Below are 27,905 nucleotides of genomic sequence, written 5' to 3'. Positions count from 1 at the left end.
TGCAAAGTCACAAGATGTGGTGAGTCAGGGGGTTCTGATAATGTGACCCAGTCACGTAGGGAGGTTGGGGAGGATTCATGTCACTGAAGACTGGCAAAGCCTGGCCCACAGCCCGGGGTGGGGAGAAGCAGCACTCAGCCCTGAGGTCACGCAGGGTGCTGGATACTCCAGAGAAGGAAGCCTGTGACCACTGACCGGTTTTGAGGCCGCAGGAACCAAACTTTAGGGGAAGAAGGCCATCGGTCTCTCAGCACCAAGCCCGCAGCCAGTCCACGCCATCCTGGCCACGTGGTGGACAGTGGCCATCAGACTGCTTCTAAAGCTGCTGTGTCCCAGATGGATGGACAGCAAGTCACTCTTTCCCCGAGAGGTGGCCCAGAACAGATGCGGGCTCAGGCACACACCCAAAGGGCACACGTCTGAAGGCCCACGTGGGGCACTCAGCACAGGGGACCCTCATCAAGCCGCAGCCCGCCCCCGTGACCAACGGCGGTTTCCACATGAGACCAGGTCCTCTGCCCAGCAGCCTGCCTGCCTGCCTGCCTGCTGGGACGAGAGGCCCTAAGGCCTGGGATGCTCTAGGTCGCTGCACATCCACAGGCCTTCCCAGCTCCCGAGACCACAGGGGTCCTGTCTCCCCATAGTCACAGGGAGACCGGCAAGACTAACCGCTGTACTCGCAGCCCGAACCCCACGTCCCCTGGGCCCCTCGCCCTGAGCTACTCTCTCAGCCCCAGGCCTCCTCCGCTGACGGCACTCCCACACTCCTGCCAACAGCCCTCTACCTCGGGCCTTCAATAAATGTGAGCTGAAAGAATAAAAAAAGGCAGTATGCCTTTGCAGAACAGTAACTATTCAAATAAATTCTACCAGAGTTTGAACTCAGAGCACTGGATCAGAAATTTAGTGTTACTGGTTAAATAAATTACAGTCCCCCTATAAAATATATTTAAAAGGTCTAATATATACCAAGGAAATATAATAACTATTTGGAAAATAACTTTTCTAAAACTTAGCATTACAAACATACACTTTAGAATCATATACAAAATTCTTCAAAAGATAAAATAATTCATGATGAATTAATGCATTAGAAACTAATTATAACCACTTATAATGAAATAATCATATATCATTTCTAAATGATGTTTAGCTAAGTATAACAATAAGAATAATTTGCATTGTAAGTCTGGCAAAAATATATTAATAAAAAACTTCCCATCTGAAGTAATAAAGCCTGGTCACTATTCCCAAAAGTTGGCTAAAGCAGGTAATCAATATCCGTATCTCAAACATTTTAACTTAAAATATTACACGTACACAATCATTCTCCAAGCTGCAAACTTTTTCTTCAAATATGGGTCCACTAAACTGAAGTTTCATGTTATATTTTTGTATAAACCACAAATCATAATTCATGATTTTAGCTGTTTCTTTCAAATAGACATCTGCCATGTTCCTAAATCTTGTAACTTTTCTCCTAGTTTTCTGTAGTCAGTTCACTGTACTCAACAGCTTCTTTTTAGCAATTTTCCTTCGAGACTTTCCAAAACATTCAACTTTGCTTTCACAAAAACACTGCTTTCTTCACACATTTTTCACCAGACTCTTACAGTATTTAATTAAACTGTGTGATTACAATAACATGTGAAACTGGCAGAGAAGCAGACTCATCTCAGAGAGCCCAGCACCATTCAGGGGGCAGCCCTTCCCAAGCAAGGAAGGGCTGCGACCCCTGGGCAATCTGCCAAGATGAACACATACACAGGGCCGGCTCTGGAGGTGGGAGGAGGGGCGGGGTAGGGTTTTTAACCTGAGGGTGGGTCCAGAGGAGGCCGTGTCTCTACTCTTTAAAGACGTTTCTGTCTGTGGATAATGCCCTTCCAAATGTCCTTTTAAAAAAGTGAGCCTATGTCCCAAGCATTTGCTGTGCTGCAGAACTCTATCAGGACGTTTCAGGGAAAGAATGAGGGGCGCTGGTCAGTTTCGGCAGAGGCACTTAGGTGCACAGCTCTTCCAAGAGCTGTTACCCTACTTTCTGAAAGAATCAGATGCAGCATAGATGGGAGGCCAAGTACAAAAAGCAGATTCCACAAACCACCAAAGCACAGGGAGAAACAGCAAGCAGTTAACACCTCAAATTCCAATTCCACTCCCTCCTCGTTATGCGACCTCTGACAATCATTCACCTCTCCAAACTTCAGGTCCCTCATCAGGAAAATGACTGCAATAATAGTATCCACCACACGCGGCTGTCATGAGAATACTGCATATAAAGCACGTAATGTGGAAGAGCATTATACTGTTATGAATTACAGGCATTATAGAACACATAGCCAAAGTGATATCTGTGTCCAATTAGAAAGCAAAGTGGCAGTTACTGGTTACCAGTATGAATTCACTAAGAATAAGATTTACATAAATTAACATTTCCACCTCTGATTTGCTTATTGTAGTGCAGACTGATGTAGAAATACGTGACACATTATGAGAACATTTATCTATTCCCGGCCTCACTCCAGAGCAGACATGAGGACATTCTGAACATCTCCAGGCACAGCTCCAAAAGTGCGGACTAACAAGAAGAGCCCAGAGTGCAGACGGCAGGGGCCCTGCTCTAGAGTCAGCAGGTCCTGTCCACGTCCAGCTCTGCCCCTCCCAGGACACAAAACAGGGGTGACCTACGGAGCCCCGGCAGGGGCCTCAGCAGGCATCTGGGACGCCGGCTCGACCCTTTGGGGGCTCCTGTCTCTGCTGGCGGTGAAGCCCTCTAGGACGAGGCCCAACCCCGACCCCACCCAAACTTCACCGACCATCCCAACAGACAACACCCATTAATCTCCAGGTAACATAAAATGAAGCCAGCACCTGCTCAGTCACCGCCAGAGTCCAGACAGCCACTCAGGGGCAGGGGAGAAGGGGCCGGAGTGGGGGGAGCCGGGAGCCTGGCTGTGCGCCCCACCCGAGGAGGGAGGGGACAGGGCCCCTGCAGCCAGCCAGGACCTGCAGACACGCCCAAGGCGCGCCCGCGACCAGCCCGGTGTCTCAGCAGCGAGCTTCTCCGTGGCCGAGGAGGTCCTGGAGCCGGCCCCCAGCGGCAGCACGCGCAGGTCCGGCTTCACCCGGCCGGCCGCTAGCAGCAACTTGGCGGAACTGCTTCAGGGAAGTGAATTACACGGCTCCCCAGACACGTGTAAATAAAATGAAGAAATTTCAAATTTATAGTTGCTGCCTTCGGATTCTTCCTCCCAGCTCAGGCAGGATTAAAAGGACTTCAAAGCAGGCTGGGTTCCAATTAAGCCAGTGTGACCACCCCAGGGACGCTGGAATATTCCTCTGATTAACAAGAGGCGCTCTTTGAACTGTTTGAGCTAAAAAAAGCGCTCAGGACCTTTCAAACAAATGCCATAATTTTCTCTCCCTGTTCCCTCACTCTCTGGAAAAGGTGATCTTTTGCATGCTTTAAACACTGAAAAGGAAAGCCAGATAACGGCCCCAAATACAACTTGAGCCACGAGCTCAGAACAGGGCGGCGGGCAGCGAGCTCAGGGTGCCGTGGCAGGCCGGCCTGCATCACCACAGGTACGTCCACGCCGCCAAGCCGGGGGAGAGGGCAGCAGAAGTGGCTGGTGCGAGCCGACCCAGGGGCCTTCCGCCGGAGCCACAGGCCCACCGTTGCACTCCGTGACGAGGGCATCGACAGAAAGGGGCCCCTGCGGAGCCCCCGGGCACAGGGCAGAACTGCTGCGGTGAGAACCACCGTCACACACTGCAGCCTGCCAAAGAGGGGGACGCGCAGGCCGCGTGCCGGGGGACACAGGACACGGCCGCGTGAGCCTGGGGCGTGGGCAGCCCCGCGGGGGCCAAAGGGGGATGCGCAGGCCGCGTGCCGGGTGACGCAGGACACTGCCGCATGAGCCCGGAGCGTGGGCAGCCCCGCGGGGGCCGGGGCAGCCCAGGACTCGAGGTGGAAGGTGCACGAGGAGGTGACAGGCTGCCCGTGGACGCACGGACTGAGGGGAAACCAAGTCCCGTCTCCCCCAGCCCACGCTGGGCCTCCAGAGGTGTGCAGTCCCTGACACTAATACGCCTGCTGCACACACATCAACGGTTGGGTCAAACCTATCGAGACCATCCATGTTTTATGATCAAGAATAATCTTTGAGATTGCTATAATCAAGAAGGCAAAGCGAAAACCTTGAATGGGCAGAAAAAGATGATTTGGTGCCCTATCTAGCTACCTATGAAGCATACTTGTCTCCTAATCTCTGAGCTATTTTACAAGTTAGTGAGTAGGAAAAAGCAGTTTCCAGGTGGCTCAGTGGTGAAGAATCCACCTGCTCATGAAGGAGCTGTGGGTTCGATCCCTGGGTCAGGAAGAACCTCTGGAGGAGAAATGGCAACCTACTCCAGTATTCTTGCCTGGAGAATCCCATGGACAGAGGAGCCTGGCGGTCACATGGGGCTGCAAAGAGGAGGACCCAACTGAGCACAGAAGCACAAGTAGCAGAAAACCAACAGAGACGCAAATAACCCACGCTCCCAGGAACACCAGCCCCAGCCTGAGGAGCACCGATGCGGCCTGCCCTGTGGAGACTGACAGCCTCCCCACTTTGGCCTCTGAAAATCGATTCCGGTGGTCACTCTTTGATGATAAATACATGGTACTTTGAAATCTCCTTTGGACCAGCTTACTAGTCCTTCATTAATTCTTGAGTTAAATAAAACACGTAACACCTCTAGATGACTAGATAAATATAACCAACAAGACTACTATATTTAAAACTACAAACCATTGCTATGAAAATGAAAAAGAGATATATACCATGAATTGAAAAAGTCATTATCATTAAGATGTCAATCCTCTCCAAACTGACCTATAAATTCAATGAAAAAATCAATACAAATCACAACAAGGTTTTTTTTTGCAGATATTGATGATGTATTTATAAAACATATATAGAAAAACAAAAGAACCTTTAAGAGCTTAATGTTAACAAGGGAAAAATTTAGAAGACTTGCAATACCTTATTTAAGACTTACTATAAACATACAGCAATTGAGAAAGCATAGCACTGGCATGAAGATAGACATGTATCAACATAAGAAAACAGAATGCAGAAACAGACCGCCACATATACACCACATTTACCAACAAAAACAACAGTTCAAAGGGAGCGGGGTAACTTCACCAAATAAACTACTGAAACCTGGCAAAAGCAGAGGAAAGGGGAACCTTAACTCCAGCCTCAGGCTTCACGTGACGTGAACCACACACCAGTACATGAAGAATTAAAGCAAAAAGCTTCTAGAAGAAAACATGAGAAAGTTCATTTCCAACCATGAAATGTGAGAAGACTCCTTAAAGCACAAAAACCACTAACCATAAAAGACAAAAACTGATAAATGGATTTCATCAAAGTTGAGAAGCACCGTTGAGACTTAACGGCTACAGTTAACTTATTACTGATAATTTCCTAACGTGAAAGGTCTGGTGAGGTTTTGTAATAAGAATAACGGGACTGGAGAAGAAACTGTGTTGCTTCTGTGGCACCCAAAACAGAGATATAAAGGCAATCAGAACACTGGACCCCAACCTCTCTGTGGATCACCACTTTCATCAGACTGTTCACAGCCAGGGTGAAGACTTCCCATGCTCGGCAGCTTCTGACTCTGCAGCTCTGCCCACGTCTCCAATAACCGCGTGTTCCCCAGCCCCCTGGGCGCGAACCCACGCCACCTGCACACAGGTCCTTCTTCCTCCCCAGTCCAGAGGTCTGGGGGAGACACCACATCACACCCACCGGAACAACCATGATTTCTTTTTAAACAGTCCAAATTTGGTGAAGTTATGATGCAACAGGAACTCCCATACGACGTGGGCAGGCAAGTAAACTCATGCAGCCACGCTGGGAGACGGCTGGCACACCAGTGTGCTCTCGGGAGCCGAGCCAAGAGAAGTAACAGCACGCACAGGCACGCACAGACCTGGCCGTGAGAGTGCACAGCAGCTGTATTCACAACAGCCAGCAGCTGGAAACACCCAAACGTCCAGACAGGGGCTGGATACATGAACTTGGAGACGGTCACACAGTGGACTTCCAGCACCGAAACAGAAGGGACACGGCTGGGACTCAAACGTCAGGTGTCAGGCAGGGGCGGGGGTCGGGGTGAAGCAGCGGGGTGCCGGAGGGGCTCACTCTGAGCCTTACTCAAGGGGCCAGGCAGCCCCCAGCGCCTGCTGCCTCAGTCTCATCTCAGCCCCGGGAGCCCCGGGCGGAACAAGACAGCAATTAAGCAATACACACACATGCCGTTCCATTTGTTTACAACTGAAGAACAGACAAAAACAATCTACAGTTACAGAACCGAGAACAGTGGTTGTCCCTGGGGTAGGAACCGACTGGAAGAGAGAGGAAAATTTCTGAGGCTATGGAAATTTCGTAAACTTCACTGAGGAGCTGACTGACAGGAGACACAATTTCAAAACTTAAAGTCAATCCTTTCATTGTATTATTATCCTCAATTAAACATTTTTAAAGGAATTGAAAAAAAAAGTCCTTTTTTTTAAAGCCACACTGAATGCCACTGTCAAAGGAAGTGAACGAGATGTAGCGACACACAGGTGTCTCTGACATCATCCACTTTTAGATTTCTGGGAACAGAGACCACCTTTAATCCCAGGAAGCTGGTGGGACGGGGGACTCCTGCCCTAACCTGGATCAAGGCAAGAATGTGTCCTCCCACCACTGGCAGGGATCTCCGCTACCACGAGGCCGCCACTCTCTCCAGCAAGCCCATGGCCAGGGGGCAGCAGGTGGGAGACCCAGGTCCCAGGTGGAAAGAGTAGCCGAGAGCCTGGAAGACTCGGGCAGCAAGGAAGATTCAGAGAAGGCAGCACTGTCATCTAAAATAGTCTATCCTGGGCTTCCCTCGTAGCTCAGTGGTGGAGAGTCCGCCAGCCAATGCAGGAGACGTGGGTTTGATTGCTGATCTGGGAAGACCCCACATGCCACGGAGCAACCGGGTCCGGGCGCCACAGCCGCTGAGCCTGTGCTCTGGAGCCCATGAGCAGCGCCTTCTGAGCCCACGTGCTCCAACTACTGAGGTCCAAGAGCCCTAAAGCCCGGGGTCTGTAACAAGAGAAGCCCCCACAGTGAGAGGCCCACGCTCTGCACCTGGAGGGTGGGCCCCGCTCTCCGCAGCTAGAGAAAAGCCCATGCGGCAACAAAGGCCCAGCACAGACAAAAATGTTAGTTTTTTAATAATTTTTTAAAAAATAAATAAAATAGTCTATACTGAATAGCACCATGATTTAAGATCCACTTTTTATGGGGGAAAAAATATTTTACATGAAAAAAATGACTGACAAATAACAATTATTCAAACTCGGGTATTTGGTAGCCATGTTCTCAAAAATGAGTTGAATTAAGTTTCTCCCTTCAAAGAAAACTAGAGTCCACACAATCCCTTTCAAACCACAGTCACACTTTTGCCGAGACAGAAAAATCCACCCTAAAATTCATATAAAATCTCAAGGGATCCAGAAGAGCCAAAACAATCTTGAAGAAAAAAACAAAGATCAGGTTGGAGACTGATATTGCTGATTTCAAAACTTATTACAAAGCCACAGTAATCAAAACAGAGCGGTCCTGGCATAAAGACAGAACGTAAACCAGTGGAATCGAACAGAAAACCCAGAAATGAACCCCAGCACACATGGTCAAATGATTTCTGCCAAGAGAGGCAAGACTATTAAATGAGGGAAAGGACAGTTTTCAACAAATGCCAGGAAAACTGAGATGAAATCTGGACCCTTACCTAAGACCACAAAAAAAAAAAAAAACCTCTCAAAACAGACCAAAGACCTAAAACCATAAAGCTCGTAGCAGACGACACAGGGGGAAGCTTCCCTGACACTCGATGAGGCGATGATTTCTTGGCTGTGACACCAAAAACACAGACAACAAATGGAAGAACAGATGAGTTGGGCTTCAATCAATGTTAGAAACTTTTGTACAAAGAACATTGTCGGGGGAGTGAAAAGTCAACTCACAGATCAGAGAAAACATCACACCTCTAGTAAGGATCTAGTTAATATCCAGAATATGTGAAGAATCCTCACAAAGCAACGTAAGAAAACAACGCAATTACAAAAGTAGCTTAGGACGTGAATAGACATTTCTCCAAAGAAGACAGACACTTGGCCAAGAAGCCCACGGAAAGATGCTCGACCCTGACTGAAATGGGGACCAGACCCACAGTGGGTAACAACTTCACGTCCATGGAAATGTCAATGATCAAAACACAACCAAAAAAAAGAAACTGCTGGCAAGAAATTGGAGCCCCTGTGCGCTACTGGGGAATGCAAAATGGTACAGGGAAGGGGGAGGGAAAGGAGGGAGCTCACCCTGAAAAAACAGTTAACAGGACAGTCTACACCTATTAAAGAAACTACGTTTGTAGCAAAAACCTTGCTACAAAGAGAAGTACAGGCCCAGAGATGGCTTTACTGGTAAATCCCATCAAACATTTAATTAAGAAATAATGCCTATTATATATAAACTCTTCTAAGAAAAGAGGAAATCCTTACCAACTCATTTCATGAAGCCAAAATTACCCTGATGCCAAAACCAGATAAAGATATCGTAAGAAAACTATAAAGCAATACTCAAGAAGAGAGAAGCAAAAAAACTTCATGAAATACCAGCATATCAAAAGAACAATATACCATGATCAAGGAGGGGGGGTTTTATCCCTGGAATGCAAGGCTGGTTAAGCACTGGAAAAATCAATTGATATACCAACTACATTAACAGAACACTGAATAAAAACCTCATCATCGTCCCCACAGATGTATAAAAAGCATCTGATAATATTCAAAACTCATTCATAATTCTAAAACAAAAACTGTCAGCAAAGAATAAAATAAAACATCCTTACCCTGAGAAGTAGCATCCCAAGAACCTAAAAGCAACATCACACTTGATGACCAAGTACCAAAGGCTTTCCCTCTAAGATCAGCCACCAGGTGAGGCTCCAGCCTCATCACTTCTATTTAGAAGTGCACTGGAGGAGTCAGCGAGTGCAGCGGGGCAGGAAAGAAGACGTGCAAGATGACTGAGTAGGAGAGTGAATGCGATGGAGCAGATGGAAAGGGGAGACCTGAGCCGCCGGCCTCCCCTCAAGAGGCGGGGAGCGGGGGTCCAGGCCTCCGCCGGGGCCTCTGCAGGCTGGGTGCTCTGCAGCGGCTGTCACGGTCCGATAACCCTCCCTGGGAAAAGAGCCCAGAGACTGAATCAGGGACCACAGTAAGACTCTCCCAAGCGTCGGAGTGCACACATTAAACACTTTCATTCAGAATTTTAGGCTAAAGCATTTGTAAAATTGCTTTCTATAAACACATGAATTTTTCCGTGCCATCACAACTAAAACTGCTCTTTTTAACCATTAGTATAATCCCTTTCTAACTTGGTCCTCCAAATAAACATGCGGTGGAACGCAGCTTCTGACGCAGCTCCAAGGACCCCACCTCCTGGAATTCACCCTCTGCAGCCCTCTCCCGCGGCGTGGACTGGGCTGACGGGCTTGCTTCTGGTGACGTGAGCGTGGCAGAAGCGGGGCAGCTCCTCTGTGACCAGGACACGAGCACGGCTGCCCGCTCTGCACCGATCAGGCAAGGCCAGCCGCCACACGGTCCTGGTGAAGATGCTCCCTGGAGGGTGCCCGCGGCCGGGGAGGGGAGGCCTCAGGCGGACGGCCACCAGGCCCTGAGTCCCGCCCACGTGCGAGTGAGTGAGGAGGCGGAGCCTTGCCCTGGAGCCTCGAGGTGCGTGTGGCCTCCTGAGGGATCCAGAGTCCCACCCAGATTCATGACCCACAGAGACTGGAGACCAGGCCTTAGGGCAGAGTCTGCTGCACGGCAACAGGTTCAACGCGAATACGTTACCTCCCACCTCCTCCAAGACCCCGGGAGGTGGGCAGAACCAGCTCCATCCTGCAGACAGGAGCTCAGTGCAGGAAGCGGCTTCACCAGGGACAGCCTGTAATCTGTCTCCTCCCCACACACTGCCACCCTCTCCATGATGACCTGAAGCAGTTTCTAAGAGGTCAAGTTGAAAACAGACCAGCAAATGTGATCCTGGTGTTTATCAGGCTCCAACGCAGCCCCATATAGAAAGCCTTTAACCCCCAGCCCATTACCAAGACAGAGTGCAAAGCCCCAAGCCTCTGCTCCTAATGGATTCACTCATAAAACGCCTACAAGACAAGTTCTCCCACTAGGAACCACAGCAAAAAATGAAACACAAGCTCTTTAAAAAGCCTGGACCTTCCCCCACCCCTCCCTGTCGTGTCCAGCCTGGGCCTCCTGCTCAGCTCGGAATCAGTGAGAAACGTGCCCCCCAAGCCCCCAGGGCTTGACTGTAATCCAGACACAGAGACAAGACTGAAGACTATTCCCAAGAAGCCCCAGTGTGTGGAAGAGCCTGGGGACAGGAGGGCCCAGGACACACAGGAGGCCAGAGCGGAGAGCGTGGCGAGGATGGGAGCCGCGGGAGGCTGACAGACAGTGTGGCTGAGACGCAGGCCGCCCGTGCTCCCTCACGCACGGGCACACGCATCGCCTTCAAATACGGCTCCCTGGGCCCAGGCGGTGCTTTTAAAAACTCCATGTTCTCAGTTTCTCTTAAAGCTCTGGACACACACCTTTGCAGGGGGGTCGGCAGCTGGGCCACGGCAGGACTGGCCCAGCAACAGCTCAGTCACCCTGGCTCATGCCTTCTGCCCCGTCACAGGGCCACTCACGCAGTCACCTTCCCGGTACCCACGAAGCACGGACCGCCAATGGAAACAGAACCGAGGGAAGGGCAAGGCCACGAGGCAGCAGGAGTGACGGTCTCCCTCATGGACGGAGCACCTGAAGGTCAGGATGGCTAGGGGGTCTGCCGGCCACACAGTCGTTAGGAAGTCCACAGAGGCGGTGTGGCTCCAGACGTGGCGCGGGAAATGGCCCTCCCGGAAGGCGGTGTCTCTCAAAGGATGAGGAGTGGCCCTCCGGAGGCCCCACGCCTATTCCAGGCGGTCACAGAGAGCAGTTTATCCTCACTTTATTAATAACACCCCTGTAACAGAGAATTAGGATGAAGGCAGCTTATTCATTACAAATCCGTACTTGGGGCTGAAAGGGGGGCCCCCCGAGACTACAATCATTATCCCCTCCTCCCACGCTCCTCCTCCAAGATAACAGCTTTGAATCCAAGAGCCACAGAAAGGCTATCAACTATGAAACTGGTAGATTAGTAAAGGGCGGAATGAAAATGAGACTGAGTGCAGAGTCATTGGGCACTGATTCTCCAAGGCATAAAGTTGAAAACAAATCCTTCCTGAGGAAGTGGGGAAGAAAGGTAGCTTTTCTCCCCACCTGCCTCTACTCCGACACTAACGTCAAGCCCCAAGGAAACGACAGAAAGGATGTCATTAATAAATTTATTTCAACTTTCTTTTCAATGGTGCTGAGAAGTATATGCAAATCCATCCATAATTAGGTTTAAAAATTCCATTTCATGGAATAATCAGACTTCAAAAAACTCAATTTTAGTTTTAATCAGATTTTAACAAGGATATTAAGTCCATTTCGTTTAGAAAAAGGAAAACTGTGAATTTAACACAAAATGTATTCAAGCTTAGCCCTGGGAGATAATTAAATAAAATTAATTTGGCAAGGGTTGTCAGTAAATGGAAGTACTCGGAGCCGTGTTCACACTCTTGATGGAAACAAAAGCAACTCCTTCCTGTCCAGACAGAGGGAGCGGCGGCCGGCTCCACAGTCAGGGTCAGGGCCCAGGGGGCCTAGGAAGGTGTTGACGGGAGAGCCCCGGACGCCACTGCAGGGCCTGGGTCTGTCCTTTCCCTCCCGAAGCTGGACTCCAGGTCCACCCAACAGGCTCACCCACCCAGCCACCGAGGAGTGAGACAAAGTCCGGTCCAAGTCTGACAGGCCGGCTTCCCCACCCCGGGCCAGGCAGGGCCAATCCCCCTCGGCCCCCACAACAAGGCAAAACCGAGCTGAGTGCCGGAGCAGGGATGGCGCTTGGCGGTCTCGGCTACCTCTCCGGTTGGGCATCTGCCCCACCCAACTGCTCAACGAGTGTCTGCTGGATGGAGCGGACATGACCCGGGAACTCGGCTACCAGGAAGAGGGAAGACAGGAAGGAGGCCGCCCGCACCCTGCCATGGGCCCTGGGAGTGAGCCGACCAGGGCTTGCTCCAGAGCTCTGACCTGGAGGCGCCCCATCCTGCAGCCATCTCCCGCCCTGAGCGAGAGCTCGGGCCCTGGGTCAGAGGCCGGCCGGGCAGGTGCTGTCCCCGGGACGCAGGAGCCCGAACCTGCACCAGGTCCTCTTGCAATAACTGCCCCAAACAAGGTCACCTTGGGGCCAGAGTCTCCCAAACCGGAGAAGAGGAAAGAAAGTCCTCCCACGGCGCTGCATGAGCAGGAAGCCAAATGGAAGACAGAAGCTGCAGGAAAGCAGCAAGCAGGACTCTGGGCCAGTTCTTCAAACCCAACGGCCCGGACTGGACCTTAAGGCAGCGCCCAGCACTCTGTGCCCTTCGGGTCAAACCCAGCTGCCACCAGATTAAACAAGAGTTCTCCTAGAACAGGCCACACCCACTCACTCACAGACCATGCGGCAGCTTTCCCACTGGGTAACCCACAGTTATGTTTTGTCCTGGACCACCTTAGTTTAAGCATGAAGAGTCCCACATCCCAGGCCAAAACGGAGGGCTGGTCACCCTATCCTGTGCTGCAAAGACAGAGCTAAATACTTACTACAGAGACTTCACAGACCACAAAGCCTTACATGTTTACTACTTGGCCCTTTACAGAAAGAAAGAAAAAAAATTGCCAGCCACTGCTATAAATCCACCATCACAGGTACTGACTGTATAACTGTGAAAACTTTAGTCTACTAACTGGATAAGACAAGAGAAAGTACATTCTGTTACCAAGTCTGCATTTGAAGACTCACACTTTGATAACTTAGTAGTGACCCCTAGGAACATCTCCAGCGCTGCAACCAAGCTCTAGTAAACAATAAGAAACGCCCCAACTGAGGGAAACACCAGCGGCAGCTTCCGGGGACTCTCTTCCCAACTAAGTCCAGCAGGAAAAGCCCAACCTCCCACGGGCAGACCCGGAGAGACTGTGGCTCTAGTTCCAGACAGCTACAGTAAAGCGAACGCTGCAAAAAGCACGTCCCATGAACTCCTTGGTTTCCCAGTGAATGTCAGTCATATTCAGACCACGGTGCAGTCTGTTAAGTGTGCATCACATCTAAAACCAGTGCACCTGCCTCCATGAAAAAATAATGTTGTTGGATAAATGGTGCCAAAAGACTTGCTTGACACAGGGTTTCCACAAACCTTCAACTTGTAAAAACGCAGTACCTGCAACGCACAGTGAAGCGATGCACGATAAAACGAGGTGCGCCCGTCAGAGAAGGCAGGAAACGAGCTCTGAGGACAGGAGCCTGTGCCAAACCCACCCGCAGCTTACCCAGCCCAAAGAAGCATGACGTGACTTCTGTCACGACAGCCTAACAGGAGGCTCCTGAGTGCAGTCAACTCTAGTGACACAGAACAGGCAGAACCAGGAAGAGCCAGTGGGAGACGGAACGCTGTCTCAATGTCCTCCACACAGACCCACAAGCCGTCGAGAAGCAAACCTCAGCACTCTGAAGAGACTGAATGAGGGAGAAGCTTCCGGCCCTGCTGTGGGAGGGCTGTCTGGTTCCACGAAACTGAAGAGCAGTTTGCACATAATAAAAAATGGCCACCCTTCTAACTCAGCCACCTTCACGAGCAAGACAGGACTGTGCTGCGGCCTCAGAACTTAACCACTCCTCTCCCAAGCGACCACAGTCTTCCTTCACCCCGCGCCCCAGAGAGGTCAGCCTGAGCAAAGGCAGAGGTCGGTCACCCCCATCCCCACCCCAGCTCGCAGGCTCTCAGGACGTCCGAGCCCAAGTGCACTGGGAGCCGTCAGGTCTGAAAGAGCTGCTATCAGCCATGGGCTTCCTGCCCGCGATGGGCTGAGCACCGCCTGGGCCAAACGGGTGGGCAGCTCCCCAACAGAAGCCTGAGTGCCAGCAGCAGGCGGACAGGCTCCAGCTGCAGGCACCATGTGGCCAGCCAGATGGGCCGAGGTCACGCAGGCCGAGCCCCCCCGCCAGGCCAGGCCCAGCCAAGCAGCCCCACAAAGGCCCCACAGACACGGGGCGACCTTGGCCAGCGAGCCCTCCCGTCGTCTGGCCCCTCCTCTGCCGAGCGGAGGGAGCAGCAGCCGCCGCGTCCACAGCACTGGGGGAAGGGCGAGCAGGGGGCGCGTGCGCGGGCGTGGAGAGCCCCCAGCAGCTCTCCTTGGAGGAGCCGCTGTCAGCACGTGAGGCCCCGCTCTAAAGACCCTCTTCAGAGCGAAGACTATCTTCAAACAGACAAGCTTCGGGGCCTCGTCAGCCTCCAACTTCCAGACCAGAGAAAATGCCTGGTCTTCTACCCACCAGTATCGTGAAAGTCCAGCAAAGCTGCAGCTGAGGTTCGTCTCCAACTCGGCTGAATGCTCCCTGAAAATGCTGCCGTCTCTGCGTCCTCTACACAGACCCAGCTTCAGCTCACCGGGTCCAGAGGCCCCCCTCCAGTGTCTCTGTTACAAGTCTCTGTCCATCCTGTGAGCACAGAGCTGCAGCGTGAGACTCAGACCCGCGATGAGCAGCAAACAGCAGGTCCTCAACTTAGAGTGCGAGAAAGGAACACCAGCCTGCCTTTCCCCAGAATCACCGCTCTCTCAACAGATGACAGACGGGTCAGGAGGACGGGCACCAACCCAAAGGAAAACCAGAAGGACAGATGGAGAGAAACTGGCCTTGGCCAGGAGACACCTTCACGAGTTCCCAGACCTCCAGGCAGGAGAGCTGCCCCCTCAAGTGTCCACTACAACAGGACTAACAGAATCCTCTGCTTGGGGGTAGACGTCTCAGCAAACCCTACGGGGTGCCCTCACCCGGTGGGAAACACCCCCGGTCCTCCTGGCGCGGCGGGGCTCGGGAGGCTGCTGTGCCTCAGACAGCAGCCGAGACCTCCACTGGGGGGGCCCAGCCAAGGACTGAGGCCGCTCTTGGTGACAGCGGGGAGGAGAGGGGCCCACCTGTCAACAGCAGGAGGAAGCCCAAACTCCACAGTGTGACCCAAACCCCTTCAGGATGCGATCCCTGCCACCCCCACACACCCACGCTAGAACCGCCTGGGACGAGCGACTCCTGAGCGCCCCCAGTCTCCGGCTGTATGCGGGTGCACACACCACTTCCCAGAGCAGGCTGGGGACGTCCCGTATCGGCTGTAACAGACCCCAGGCTGCCCACAAGCCCGCTCCTGCAGCCACAGCCCAGGGTCAGGAAGGAAGGAAGCCGACTACGAGGCTGGGCAGGCCGTGCCGCCAGACTGAGCCCAGCACTGCCTCTCGGGAGCCTCGGCTCGGGCCCCTCTCCTCCCCTCCCCACAGGAAGCCTCAGGTTTTCAACCAAGCCAAGCACCTCAGGCACCAGCTGCCAGCGGCCCCCCGAGGTCGCGGGAAGCACTGGCCCGCAGGCCCCACCCCGTCAGGGACCGAGCGCACAGGGGTCTGCCCGCCCCTCTGGTCAGCTGGACACCCGCCCCCAGGTCGCTGAGGACAACGCGGGCGGAGCAGGGGTGCTGTTTCGGGGTTTCGTTCGTTTAGCTCCAACTCCTCGAAGCCTCGCAGGAAAGGGGAGTTTTCAGCAGAGACCCCTGTGGCGCCCACCCGCAGCTCCCCGCAGGACCCGCATGGGCTCAGAAGCGTTCATGTGTGTGCAGGGGGCTCCCCTCATTGGCGAGGCAGAGGGGGCCAGGCCACACTCTCCCTGCAGCCCCGGGGATGCCACCCGTGAGGTCAGGGACACGGGGATGCGTCAAGGTCTGCTCATCAAACTGCAGGGGCGGGGAAGTCAGGGCAGGGTGAAAGAAAGAAGTTGACAGCAACTTCCAACAACTTTTATTGGAGAAACCTCCAAACCTGTCCAGGGCCCACCTGGCAGTGTGACGACCCTCCCGGGCCGCCCAGGTCCTGCCATCTGGTTTCGTTCGACCCTCCGCCCCAACCTCATTTCCGCTCACCTGCTTTGCAGCGTGCGTTTCTCCTCAGAACTTGCCCTGAACACCGCCCCCCCTCCCCCGACAGGGCGCTGGCCCCACCAGGGACACACGACGTCCCACCTCCCTAGCAGGTGCCCCCAGTCCCCTCCCAAACAGCCCTCAACGTCAACTTCAGGCAACTGCCAGGCTGGGTGTTCTCGTTTTCTGTGGGGTGTTTTCCAGGCTTAAGATTAGTTCTGCGTGTCCGGGAACAACTCTAAACCGCCAGCAGCCTGCCTTCCTCCACTGGCGTCGCTCCCCTGCGCACGTCTCGGATGAAGCCTCATGAGAGAGGACCAGCTGAAAGCCAGCCCCACCCGACTCAGCTCAGCCCAGCGCCCTGGGCCCCTCTCGCCCCGACAGCCTCCGTGTGGTAGGCTGCACTCAGGACACGCAGAGGCCCCAACACCTGCGGTCACGGCCGCTGTGAGGCCGGGGGTCAGCATGCACCCGTGAGGGCGCCAGCGCCAGCATGAGCACACGCCGAGCGTCCCATCCCCTGACGCAGGGTCGTGGAGAACCTCCCAGACGCAGGGTCGTGGAGAACCTCCCAGGCACAGGGTCATGGAGAACCTCCCAGGCACCGCCAGGGGCCCCAGGCCACCAAGCAGCCACCTGGGGCGGGTGGCGGGGCCCAGGCATCACTCAGACGCGTCCCACCCTCCTGCTGATCGCGGCCTCTACTGACAGGCCCGCACACAGGAACACCTCTGCGCGTTCATGCAGCCGACCTGAGTCCCCTGTCGGGCTGGAGAGGGAAGATGCCCCACAGGACAGTGACTGCTCTCCACGCGGCTCCACATGAGCCAAGTGAAGAGGGGATGGTATCTCCCAAGTCTCTCTGGCATCTTCTACTCCCAGTCAGAGTGAAAACAGAACAGGAAGGAAGCCTGCCAGGCACATCTGTGCCCTCTCCCCCCAAGCCCCAGGGGGCGCCGGGGTCTGTGCCAAGACAGCGGGGCCTGCTGCTCTCTCCTCAGAGCGCCCCCCCCCCCCCAGGCAGCTGAGCGCTCCACCATCTGACGGCCAGGCCCGCCCTCCAGGCGAGCCCCATTGCTGCCTGAGTGACAGCCTGCTCTCAGACCCTGGGGCCCAGACCAGAAGCTGGCCACCCTGCACCCCCAAACATTCAGTATCCCCAAGAGCACAATACAGAAACGCCTTCCAAAGGCACACTGCAGCACTGAGGTCTGGAGCGCGTGGTCTTCAGCGGGGGCAACACTCGGAGTCTGGAGTGCTGGACACAAACCGTGGGCCACAGCCCCAGCCCCATGCCAGGGACGGTCCCCGAGACAAACGCTCTGCCGCCTGCGCTCAGCAGCCACCTCCTGCCAGACCCTAGAGCAGGAGCCCAGGCACAGTCCCGGGGCGAGAGCCCAGCTCCCCCCGAGGACACCGTGCCACAGTCTGCAGACAGTCAGCCCTCGACGGCCCACGAGCTGGGGAGGACAGCCAGTCTCCCTCTCGGTCCCCCAAGCCGAGGGGCTGCCCGGAGTCCTGCCTGGGGCTGCCTCACTGGTGACCGTCTCAGGGGCCAAGAAGGGAAGGAAGACACAGCTGTTCCTTCTCGGATGCCCCGGTCACGGCACCGTGAAGAGCAAGCCTCCACGTGCCCCCTACAGGCGTGGGCCCATCACAGCACAGCCCGCGGCACCCAGGGGGGCTGCCCACTGCCCCCAGGCCGGCCGCACCCCAGCTCCCTGGGATGGAGACATGAGGACAGATGATCAGCCCAAGGGCCAGCCCGGGCCAGGAGAGGGGCCGACACGGGACGTGCCTGACAGGCCCAGAAACACAAAGGATCTTAGAGCAGAGGCCCCCCCAAAGGGGACAGAGAGACTCATCCCCACAGCACCAAACCCCCAAGACACACGGGCAGAGGGGGCCAGGGACCAGAGCCCTGCCCGGGGCCGAGGGCCCCCAGGGAGGGCCGCCCGCTCAGGACAACCACCACCCACCGCCCGGGCACACCCAAGACAGGCCAGGGAAGGACCTTGCGGTCCCGCCACCAGGAGACTCGGGGCAGTGACTGCAACTCCAGAGGGTGCTACCCGCCTCCCCCGCCGACTCTCCAGCAGCACCCGCTCTGGTTCCACCGCCACCCGCGCCCGGGACACTTTCTGTTGCTCCACCTCCCTCCTGATCCTCAGGACACTCCCATCGCCAAGGGACATGTCCCCTCAGAGAGTTCACCCAAGGCAACAGCCAGAGCCTGCGTGCTGCTGCGGCTGGCACACAGTGGGTCCAGCACCCAGCACGTGCGGAGCTGGCCGGATGCCATCCACCCCCCGGTGGGGCCCGGCGGTATGTCCCAGCTCCACGTGCGGCCTCAGCTGGAACGAGAACAGGACTCCGGATGACGTGGAGCTCGGGAGCCTGCAGGACTTCAGAGGACAGGAGGAGGCAGCGCTGGAGAAAAGTCAGGGAGCAGGTCCATCAGCAGCCCCCCAGGAGCCCTGGGCTCAGGGGCCTCTTGTTTAAACCATCATTTCACTTCCCTTCTACGGTCGTGAACCTGTTCTCTGCATGCAACTCAGGAGCAAGGGCCCTGCCTCAAAGCCTGCCTGCTTCAGGGGCTCAAGAGCCACCACCTGGATCCCTCACCACTGACAAAGGCCAGGCCACTCCTAGAGCCCATCCCTGGCCTCCAGCTGGTCTTGGAGAATCCGAGCCAGGTCCCCAGGCGGCCAGCCACCCATGGGAAGGGGGCACCAGGCTCCAGGCGGGGAAGGCTGGGCACCGCCTGACCCTGGACTCGGGCCTGAGGGGGAGCTGCACTGGAGGAGACTTCCAGCTTCTGACACAAACAACAGCGGCCGTGGGAGAGGTCGACGGGGCATGTGGCTGCCTGCAGCTGACCCCCAGGAGGCCCCGGACGACTGCACAGGCCTGTCCTCACTCAGAGCTGACAAGCCAAGTTTCCTGGGGAAAGCCCAGGTGCACATGCCAACTGAAACACCTCTCACTGTTCCTAGACGCTCCCCCGCCCCGCCCCGCCCAGAGACACAGGCCTTGCGAAGGTGGCTCTCTAAGGCGGGCAGGCCCTCGGGGATGCTCCAGAGGGAGTGTGCAGCCCCCAGCCCCTCCTCACGTTCTGTCCTCTCAGGACACCCCCACTCTGCCCAGGGACCTTGGTTCCCATGGCGGGGGGTTGGGGGGGGCCTGGGTCTTCCCGCAGCCCCAGGAAGCCCGCGGGCGGGACTGGCCCTCAGCAAGCCTCTGCCAGGGCCGAGCCCCTGGGACACCTCAGCTGCCTCCGCTTCCCCCCAGAGCAAGTTCCTGGGAACCCAGCACAGCCTGACCTGGTCTAAGCCCTCTTACTGCCTGGCTTCAGATCGTCGCTTCACATGAATTTAAAAGGAGGCACAGAAGGAGAAGAGCCGTATCTACAAAGATGGGAGAAAAGCCCCCAGAGTGCTTCAAGAGCCAAGTGAGAGGCAGAGAAGCACAGGTCCGCTTGCTCCCCCAAGCAAGGCTGCTGCTCAGCCTGGGGGAGCACACACAGGGACGACCCCCCAGAAGAGCCAGGAAGAGCTGCCTCTGGAGAGCACTCCTCTCCCACGTTCCCTGCGGCGCGGCAGAGCCCAGAGCCAGGGAGATGGGGCCGTGCCCAGCTGGGTCTCCATCAGAGCTTCCCGGCCGGCCCAGACCCCACGGGAACAGAGCAGCTTCTCTTCCCACTGGGGCTGAGCGACCTGTCAGGGTCTGTCCACACCTTGCTGCACAAGCCCGGCAGGCGGACGCTGGGCCAGACGCTGCCGGCTCGCATGTGAAGGCCTCAGCAGGGAGCGGGAGGCCCCCCTGGGCTGCGGCTGAGAGGATGAGCGCTGTCAGGACGCTCTCTGCTACACTTGTTCTTCGGGTCCCGCCGGGCGCGCAGCGCACAGCGCCAGGGCCCTGCCACAGCAGCCAAGCGCCAAAGGACGCCCCACCCAAGTCACAGCAAGCCGCAGAGCTGCCGAACAAGGCTGTCGCGATGTCAGCACTTATCACCAAACATTCACGAAACGCGCCGCCGATCCGGGCACGGAGGCTCCAAAGGCGGAGGCTCCTGGGTCACAAGTCTGAAGCCTGGGGATGACCAGAACAGAAAACTCAACTTCCAAGGCTGACAGAGGCTGAGAACTCAGCCACCCACAGTGAGTAAACCCACGGGAACAGCTGCTGTCGGCCTCCACAGGCAGGTGAGGCTCTGGGATCGGTTCTGAAGCTCCCGGCCTCTGCTTGCACCCTCTCAGGGAGGAAGCCCACAGCTCTGGGGCTGCAAGGGCCTGGGAGCTAACACCTCACAGATGCACAGGCCTGAGGGTGAGGGCGAATCAAACATGGTTCAACACCCTCTGCAGACTAGGATTCTTGAGAACAGTTGGGAACGCGTCAGAGAATGAATGACCCAAGAATAAATAGGAACTCGGCAGAGACTAGGGAGGCATCAGTTTTCAAGACCAGAAGGGGCCCAGCTCACAAGCACCCAGAAGGCCTAAGCTTTCTCTTTCCATCTTCTCTCCAACTTCTAAAGAAAGCCACACCAAGAGCAATTAAAACAACCAAGACAGCCGACAATTCAGCCACGTCCCCGGGCGCCCACAGCACTTCCTGTATTGATCAGCCCAGCACCCAGGTAATTAGAAATCAGGAACACAGTCACCAGGGTAATAACAGTGTCCAAGCTGGTCAATAGGATCCGTTCTCAGGAGGAGATTATGCACGCCCCGTGCCGTCCTCCTAATTGGCCTCACACATCAGGGGAACGGTACCCAGGCCTTGTCACCTGGCCAGCCTACAAATGCTTCTGGGAAACGTCCAGATCAGCACTCGTCAGCTCCCAGCCTCGCTCCAGATGATGGGTCAGCAGTTTCGGGGCCGCAGCTGCCAGGCTTCAGAGCCAACAAGCCCGCCCAGCCTTCTGTGTCCCTGGTGCCAGCACCCCCCGTGCCCGCCGCCCGGCACACCTGCGCTGACACGGGCAGGTACTGTGCCCTGCCCGCCTGACGGAAACCAGGCCAGACTCGGGCACAGAGGGTGCAGGCAGGGCCACAGCGCGGCGGCTCCCGGCCACAGGCAGGCTGCGTCCTCTGTGAAACGAGAGGGGCTCACAGGCGTGCCGCGCCTGTTCAGCGAGGATCCCCCATGAGAGGAGCGGCTAAGACGCTTCTAAAAGCCCGGCCGCTGCACTCCTGCTCCCCTCCACTGTGCCTCCACTTTCCATCTCTGTCAGAACCTTTGAACACACGCGGCCCCGGGCGACCGACGACGCTCTCACGCTGTGACAGAAAGGTCAGGTACACGCTCGGAGGGCAATTCGGTCAAACACATGTATCTTTTAAGGTAAAAAACTACTGCTAAGAATTTGTCCAACCAAAAAAACACTGCTTACTGGTGGGGAAAATAACCCCACTGGAGACAACCTGACGGCCATCAGCAGGGGAACCAGGCCCATCAGAATCCACCCACACCATGGACACCACGGAGATCCTGACAATTCAGGCAGCCATCTGTGTCGGCGCACAAATACTGTCAGAAACTGACTGAAAAAAAGCAAGCCTGCAGGGTGACGGTACAGAGTGAGCACCTCTTGGGAGCAGAGCAGGGAATACAGAAAGAGCTTATATGACAAAGGAAGCATTTTTCCCCTATTTTTTACATTCTGTGCCCACTACACTCACGTGGTGATCACTCCACGAGAGGGATGAGCCCCACCATTACGCTGCCTTAAACTTGTATGGCGCTGTTTGTTGGTGATACTGAAATAAAACTGGAGGAAAAATAAGCTCATGCGCACACACAGCATTTCTAGAAAATCGCATAGGAATTTACCAGCTCTTGCCCAGAAAGACAGACGAGGGTGAGACCGTGTCACCCAGCTGCGCTGCGCTGGGGGCAGCCCTCAATCCTGCTCCGAGAACGGCAGCCCTGGGCGCAACCAGAGCACCAGGTGCCGGCCCCAGGCAGCCACACAGGGCAAGTCTGGAGGGCCGCCGGGAGGAGGTGAGGTGGGGGGGGACCACGTCCACCTGCCTCCTCCGGGGTTTACATGAAGCTGCCTGACCTTCTGCAGCCCACACCTGGCTTCGCGGCGACACTCCTGCAGCACTGGCTCCAAGTCCCCAGGACCCAGACAAACGGAAAGCAGCCCGTGGGCCTCAGACAGACCCAAGGAATGGGCTCGCTCCCAGAATGAAGGCTTTACACAGCACCCCGTGCACTCCTGGCTCCGGGTCAGGCAGGCGCCCGCTGCACCACCCCGTCCCCGGGCTGGGAGCGGGCTTTCACTGGGACCTGGACTTGCGCTCTGTGCTAACGACATCGAGCAGTTTTCATGTCTTTATTCACCACACATCTTCTCAAAGTTATCTGTTCAAAGCCTTTCACCCATTCTTTAAAATCTGGTTATCTTATCAATTTCAAACAATTTTACTCTGCATTTTGGATAAAAGTTCTCAGTCAGACACACATATCACAAATATTTTCCCACACTCCACGTTTTGCCTTATTTTTTTCTTAACAGTGTTTTTTGAAAGCAAAAGTTTTTAATTTTGATGAAGTCTAACTTACCAATTTTTTTCCATGCATGTCTTGTTTTTTGTGTCCTAAGAACTCTTTACCAAACCCATGTTCCAGGAGTGTGTTTTTACCCTTAAGTCCATGCCCCGCTGAACTATTCTGTGGACAGTCTGAGGTGCCCATGTATGTGGAGACTCCCTGCTGTCCCAGCACCATCTGCTGAAAGACTCTCTCCCACTGAATTACCTTGTCACCTTTGACCGAAACCAACCGACTCTGAGTTTTTAGAGTATTCCTGAGCATTCTATCCTGCCCCACTGATTTACTCCACACTGTGACCACCCCTCCTGATTAACGCTGCTCACAGGGAGCTTGCAGTCAACCTCTGGAGGCCCTCTGACACGTTCTTCTCCCAAAGCTTGACAGCCAGTCCAGAGAAATTTTAGAATCAGCTTGTCAATTTCTCCCAGAAAAGCCTCCTGGGGCTGACTGGGATTGCGCGGAACCTATGAATCCTCCACAACACGGAGGAAGGCGGTATCTGCCTGCGCCGACCTGCACTGCGACCAGTCTGCGTTCTCTCAGCCGCTTCTGTTTCCAGCGCGCGGATCCCACAAACACCGCTTGTTAAGTGAATCCCTGAGTGCTTCACAGACACTTCACAGGGTGTCCCCGTTCAGCACCTTCAAATCACCGGCCAGCCCAGACTGCTGAGCAAAGAGGCTCAGCGCCTCGCAGACCTTCAGCGCCTTCACTCCCTCCGGCCAACCCGCAAGGCCCTGGGACAAGGACGCCAGAGGCGCCCGCCCTCCTCACCCCGGCGCCCCCAGTGCACAGGCCCCACCGCCCCATGCACGGCATTCCCTCACACCCTCCAAGTCCTGAGGCCAACCTGCCCCCGGCTCACATGACCCGTGTGCTGGAGACGAGGGTCAGACAAGGCCAAGAGTGGACGAGCTTGTCTGGTGGATAAGGACACTCGGCTCGACAGGCTTCCCAACAGGTCTGCACTGGCGGGCCCACCAGCCCACTCTACTCCTCCCAGCCGCTATCTCTGGGTCCTCGGGATTGAACAAATCTCAAAACAGGAAGAGGGTGGCCAGTGTCATGCTGGGTGGACCCTTCGCCGTTCCTAACCTCTGCGAGGCCGCGGAGGACCTGAGAGAAGCCACAGCCCACCCAGAAGAGAGCCCACAGGGAGGACGCTCGGCCTGAAGCAGCAGGAGCTCGGACTCCAGGCTGAGCGCGCCTCGCAGAGGCGAGCTGACAGCAGGGTGGCTGTGGGACGGTCAGCAGTGGCCGCCTGGCCACCCAAAGGCAGGCGAGAGCTGACAGACCGCAGGCCCTGGTCTCAGCAGCCAGCTCAGGCCGGCAGAGCGCGGGCCGGTGGAGCCGCAGGCGGCAGGTGCCAAGGCCGCAGGGAGCCAGGATCACGGGGGGCGGTGCCACCTAGTGGTGGCAGCTCTCAGAAGCCCAAGGAGCCTGGGCAGCGGCCAGAGCCCGGGGTCATGGCAGGCCCCAAAGCAGCAGACTGTGCCCGTGCTGTGACCTAAAGACCCAAATGCCTCCGAGGCCCTCAAACTGCTGCTACCAGCACGGCTGCTGGACTCCAGCGTCGACCGTCCACCAGAGCCAGCTGACCAGGCTTCAGAGACGTGGGTCCCCGGACCAGTCTGCAGAATCTCACGTCTCCACACACCCACTCGCAAACCTGTGCTTTTGAGGGGAGATAACAAGTTTTGTCAGATTCTCAAGAGCATGACCCTGTGGTGAGAAGCCCACATTCCAGAAAACTCTTCCATTTACAGATGTGAAAACAAAAGCATAAGAGACCCCACATGGGGTCAGACAGACGACTAGACAGTTTAACAGGGTCAGGCGCTCAAACCCAGCAGCTGGTATCCCAGGCACAAGAGGGCACAAGAAAGCAGCCACGAACTTCCTCCTCTGACGAGAGCCTCCCTGGGAGCGGGCGGGAAGCTCACGAGCCCAGAGAACAGCAGAAATTGCAGACAGGAGGCCCCACTGGGCCAGCCCACGTGAGCGGGCTCTGCAGGTGGAGGTCCGGACGGAACCGCAGCCTGGCCTGTCCTCTGAGACTCAGCGAGGCAGAGAGAAGAGACAGGGCATTTCAAGTGACAAGCACCTGGACCCCACAGCGCGGTGGAACTGGCAGGTCCCGGAGCAGCAGTCAGAGGGTGTGACTACAGGACAGCCCCTCGCAGTCTTGGCTCAGTTTCCAAGAGCAACAGGAGAGGCAGAGAAAAGAACCCATCTTCAGCTCATACAAGCAAACAAACGGAAGGCTCCTTAACCACCGCAGGACCCGGGAGCCAAGGACTGATCCTAAACCATCAACCTCCCAGCCCTGCGCCTGGCGCAGAGTCAGTCTGTGTGGGCCGAGACGGGGTCCAGGGCCTGAGGGCCAGCGGCAGAGCAACCCCAGAAGGGGCGGGGGGCCCCAGCAGGCCAGGCGGAGGGGCGTGGGAAGACGCCCGCCAAGAGCCAGCCCTCGGCATCCGGCAGCCCCGCCCACCACTCACCTGTGGGGTCAGGCTGCTGCAGAGGCCTGACGGCAAACAACCCACCGTTACCGCTTTCCTATTCCGCCCCTGAAGACTCAGTGTGTTTCAATTGCTACAACCACCTAAAAGAAATTACTTCTCAACAAAACAACTACTTCCTCAGTAAAAACAAACATGGTCCTTTCAGAAAGGCCAATACCTCTGGGCCAGTACCTGCTGGCCCTCAAGAGCATCCTCGGCAGGGAGCGTCGCCCAGCTCCATCGCTTTGAGCCTCAGCAGCCGCAGGCAGGGCCTCTGCCAGAGGTACCTGGGGTGCAGGCTCGCTCACCAAGGGTGCTGCCCGTGAAGACAGAAGGCAGTGATCGCAGCTCTGGCACCCTCCGCCTACCTGATGCTCAAGCCGGTGGCCTGGTCCAGCCTCTCCCAGCTCTGCAGCTTCGTCAAGAGCCTCTGAAAAGACAGGGAGGGAGACCCCTCAGAGCTCTGTGCCAGCGCCTCCACCCAGGGGCGCATGGGCCTGCTGTCCCATCACGCACACGCGACCCAGACAGGACAGCGTCACAGGAAACGGACGGTCACGGTGACATCACGGCCCCAGTCCTCCACAACCACCTGCCCTCATCTCCAAAACACGACGTGCTCCCAGGCTGCCTCCCAATTGCTGAAGCCACACTGAGTGCTCAGCACTTCATCCACACTGGCCCGTAATGGGGAGGCTCCCGGCAGGCTGGAAGGACTGTGGGCTGGATGCCGAGAGGACCTCACAGGTCCTGCAGTAAAACAGCCTGTGCCCCAGGAAGCAGGCCCCGGCCCCCACGGCCTCCTCTGTCCTCCCAGTGCTCCTCAGGATGCTCAGCCCCAATCCTGCCCCCAAAATACACACACACAGAGCAGGCTGCGGCCATCAGTTCAGTTCAGTCACTCAGTCGTGTCCGACTCTTTGCAACCCCACAGACTGCAGCACACCAGGCTCCCCATCACCAACTCCTGAAGCTTACTCAAACTCATGTCCATCGAGTCGGTGATGCCATCCAACCATCTCATCCTCTGTCATCCCCTTCTCCTCCCACCCTCAATCTTTCCCAGCATCAGGGTCTCTTCCAATGAGTCAGCTCTTCGCATCAGGTGGCCAAAGTACTGGAGTTTCAGCTTCAGCATCAGTTCTTTCAATGAATATTCAGGACTGATATCCTTTAGGATGGACTGCTTGGATTTCCTTGCAGTCCAAGGGATTCTCAAGAGTCTTCTCCAACACCACAGTTCAAAAGCATCGATTCTTCATGGCTGGGGCCATGTCTGCTGGGAAGAACAGGAGGACGCGCCCCCTCGGCCTGAACATGAGGTCTCACGCCTGTATTCTCACAGCGGCGGCACACTGACCTGCATGTCACGGTCTTGCTCGCTCACCAGGCCGCCTGCCTCCGCCGGGCTCCCCCGGGCTCCACGGTACCGCTCCACATGCTCACGCGGCCGCTGGAGCCCGCCCTGAGCCCTCTCACGTGCTGGGCACGAGCCTGGTTAACAAGCCTGTGAGTACAGCTGACGCTCAGTCAACATCTACCACTGTTCAAGCACTTCACGTGAACTCATTCAACCCTCACAACCCTACAGGAAGACACTTACTCCTCGTCACACAAGGGGACAGAGAAGCTAAGTAACTGCCAGGGTCACACGGCCAGCGAGCACACACAGGAGGGTCTGAAACCAGGCAGGGTGATTCCCTACAAAGAAGCTCAACCAACTTTAAAATAACCTACATCCAAAGTAAAACTACCTGTCTCCAGAACTGCTTCCTCCAGCTGAGCTTCCAGATGAGCACGTGTCTGAGAGGATGTGTGCTCTGGCCCCAGGATGCCCCTGGTGAGAACTGCTGGAGGTAGGCCGACCAGACTGGAAGTCATGAAAAGGGGTGCCAGGGCTTATCCAGGCAAGCCAGAAAGGGAGGTGACGGAGTGTGACCACGGGTACCCAGTGTGGAAGGACAGAGGACCCTGGGCCTGGAGGCCTCGCACTGGTCTGCCCAGGAGAACTCTGGTGCTTCAGCACCAACGTGCACGGCCATCTCCACAACGTCCCACAGAATGCCCGCAGTGAGTTCCAGCAGCAGACCCGAGGAGAGGAATCTCAGCACAGGAGTCTGCTCCATCTGTGGGGGAACAATGTCTGTCCCAGGCACCGGAAGAGTCCTCTCCTCTCCTCAACTCAACAGCTGGTTAAATATTCCAAAGGCTACTGAAACCAACCACCACGCACTTAGTAGCTGAGGACACACATTTACTGTCCTGAGCCGCGCAGGTCAGCAGTCCAGTGAGGACCTCCCTGGGCTAGATCCAGGGGTCAGAGGATCACGCTCCACAGGACACTCCAGCTTCTAGAAGGCCCCAAGTTCCCTGACTCACGGCCCCTCCATCTTCAACGCCACCAAGAGCAGCACGCCAAGTCCGCCTCGCTCCACACAGCTCTGCCCTCCTCTACCCGCTCCTGCACCCGCCAGGACCTGGGAGCACACTGGTCCCCCCGGGGGCCAGCAGGAGCCCCAGGGGCGCCTCCTACCGCAGGCTAGTGCTCAGCACCCGCATGTCCCCTTTCTCCATAGCTCTGGGGGCTAGGACGGGGCTGACTTCAGGGACCACCATTCCACCCACCATACGAGCCCAATAGCCGCC

General features: G+C 55.9%; 1 protein-coding gene across 1 annotated transcript in view; it reads right to left on the bottom strand.

Annotated features, from left to right (window-relative positions):
• MAD1L1 (mitotic arrest deficient 1 like 1) overlaps positions 1-27,905 on the bottom strand; it is a 233,017-nt gene that overhangs the window by 191,105 nt on the left and 14,007 nt on the right. The window contains exon 9 of the mRNA XM_043915437.1: positions 25,628-25,689. Coding sequence (XP_043771372.1) covers positions 25,628-25,689 — 62 coding nt within the window. The remainder of the gene's footprint in view (positions 1-25,627; positions 25,690-27,905) is intronic.

Source organism: Cervus elaphus, chromosome 10 (assembly GCF_910594005.1).
Source record: "Cervus elaphus chromosome 10, mCerEla1.1, whole genome shotgun sequence".
NCBI lineage: Eukaryota > Metazoa > Chordata > Mammalia > Artiodactyla > Cervidae > Cervus > Cervus elaphus.
Note: the sequence above shows the minus strand (reverse complement) of the source record. Positions and strands in the feature narration are given on the sequence as shown.